Here is a 1914-nt window from a genome sequence, read left to right as displayed (position 1 = left end):
TTCACAGAGCAGGAGAGCTGTGAAGGGGTGTGGGCAGCAGGAGAAAAGTTGATTTAGTCATTAAGCAACACACATCCCCACTGAGTCCAACCACGAAACAACACGAAACAACACACGAAACAACAATAATAGAAATGCTCTCCCTTTCTTTTTTAAAACCCAAGACCTAGACCAAGTGGCCCTAATCTTTTAGGGGTCTTGGACTCTTTTGAGAATCAGATGAAACCCTGGACAAATGTGCTTATACGCGTATCCTCAAAATGAAGCATTCAAATTCAACTCCATTTCAGAGACCCACAGATAGGGCATAATGCACTGCATTAGAATCATCACCAGGAGGGAGGACTCAGGAGTGGGCATCCTGGTTGGCCAATCCAGGGGATGCCAGTGGCCCACAAAAGGAGTCCTTACCATGGCCTCTTCCTGGTTTCTCCTGTTGGGCACGGCTACCACAAACACCTTCTGTCTTCCACTCATCCCTCTAGCTTCCCCCTCATCACAAATTTTCATTCTGTGCAGTGATTGCCTCATTCACCGTGTTTGGAAACCAGACGTGTAGCAACTCTGGAATGGAGCAGCTGCCGCTGACTAGCCTGAGGACCCGGGCAGCGGGCCAAGCCCAGCTGCTATAAAAGGGAGCCGACACTCAGCCCTGCATATCCTCTGTCAACTCTGTTTCGGGGAGACCTGGTAAGTGGGATCGTCCCTATCTGCCCCACACTTTGGCCTTCCTTTAGAGAGGGTCAGGGAGTGTAGCAACCACGTCTCACAGCGGGAGACAAAGCTCTGGGAGATCTGGACCAAAACCCAGAGCTCTGCGGAAGAGAGTGAGACAGGGACAAAGAAGCAGCCAAGTCCTCTAGCATTTTTGGGTGAGGGCATATTCGTTTCCCAAGCTGGGCCCTTTGTGGTCCGAGGGTGAGGGCATAGGCAGAGTTAGCAGGCATTTCATGTGTGTGTGTGTGTGTGTGTGTGTGACCCTACCTCCTCCCACACTACTATCCATATCATCCCAGCCTTTCCCATCATAGCAGTAGCCATTGCTGAGTTTAGATATTTGGATGATGCAAGCCAGGGACAAAGCCATGACTTGGGGTAGGAACCTTCTGAGTATCGCCTTAGTCTTCACCCTGCTGTGGGCAGACACCATCCCCACCCTAGAATCCCCTTTGCTTTCTCTTCCAGCTAGGACAAATCTTTGGGCACCATGCTGACAGACCTGGAGAATGCCATGGACTCCCTCATTGACGTCTACCACAAGTACTCCCTGAAGAAAGGGAATTACCATTCCGTCTATAAGGACGACTTGAAAAGATTGTTAGAGACAGAGTGTCCTCACTACACAAAGGTGAGGAGGGGCTGGTGCGGTCGGGGTTCTCTGCCTGGCTCTGATGAGGTGCTGGGTCACTTCTCCCCCATGCTGCCCTCTAGAGACACCCAGGTCTCAGCTCTCCCTCAGATCTTTACACTCTGGGTCTTTCTTCTCAACTTCGACAGGAAAAGGATGCACTCACGTGGTTCAAAGAGTTGGACGTCAATAGAGATGGTGCCATTAACTTCGAGGAGTTCTTCATCCTGGTGATCAAGGTGGGCCTGGAAGCCCATAAAAAGAGCCACCAGGGGTAGCAGAGCGGTGGCCGCTGGGGCTGGACCCTGGACTTGTCCCAATGGAACAATAAAGTAGTCGATACCTCAGGCCTCTCTTGGTCTCAAGCTTTTCTCTTGTGGAATAAGGTTCCTAGAGGGTAGAGGTAGGATTGGAAACCCCAAAGGAAGAAAAACAGGCTTCTCTTGTCTCCTGCTCCCAACCTCTGGGAACCTTCAGTGCTTCCCACTGTGTGTTTCCTCCCCACATTCTCCTCAAACTATTCCTGAGTCTCTTCCAGTCCTACTGTCCTGAGTCATTTGTTACAG

At 50.8% G+C, this 1914-nt stretch overlaps 1 protein-coding gene across 1 annotated transcript; it reads left to right on the top strand.

The window, feature by feature from the left end:
* Positions 1–667: 667 nt before the first annotated feature.
* LOC101388183 (protein S100-A8-like) lies at positions 668–1678 on the top strand. Its single transcript, XM_004436316.3, has 3 exons — positions 668–690; positions 1186–1348; positions 1498–1678. Exons 2-3 carry the CDS (start codon positions 1208–1210, stop codon positions 1624–1626), a joined length of 270 nt encoding a protein of 89 aa, XP_004436373.1. The 5' UTR covers positions 668–690; positions 1186–1207; the 3' UTR covers positions 1627–1678.
* Positions 1679–1914: the final 236 nt, after the last annotated feature.

The sequence above is a fragment of the Ceratotherium simum genome, chromosome 2 (genome assembly GCF_057802395.1).
Source record: "Ceratotherium simum simum isolate JZ-2026a chromosome 2, ASM5780239v1, whole genome shotgun sequence".
NCBI lineage: Eukaryota > Metazoa > Chordata > Mammalia > Perissodactyla > Rhinocerotidae > Ceratotherium > Ceratotherium simum.
This window is presented reverse-complemented; position numbering and strand designations above follow the sequence as displayed.

Coding starts and splice junctions, on each gene's coding strand:
- LOC101388183 (XM_004436316.3), top strand. CDS start 1,208: ATGCTGACAGACCTGGAGAATGCCATGGACTCCCTCATTGACGTCTAC. Junction 1,349..1,497: donor AGTGTCCTCACTACACAAAG/GTGAGGAGGGGC, acceptor CAACTTCGACAG/GAAAAGGATGCACTCACGTG.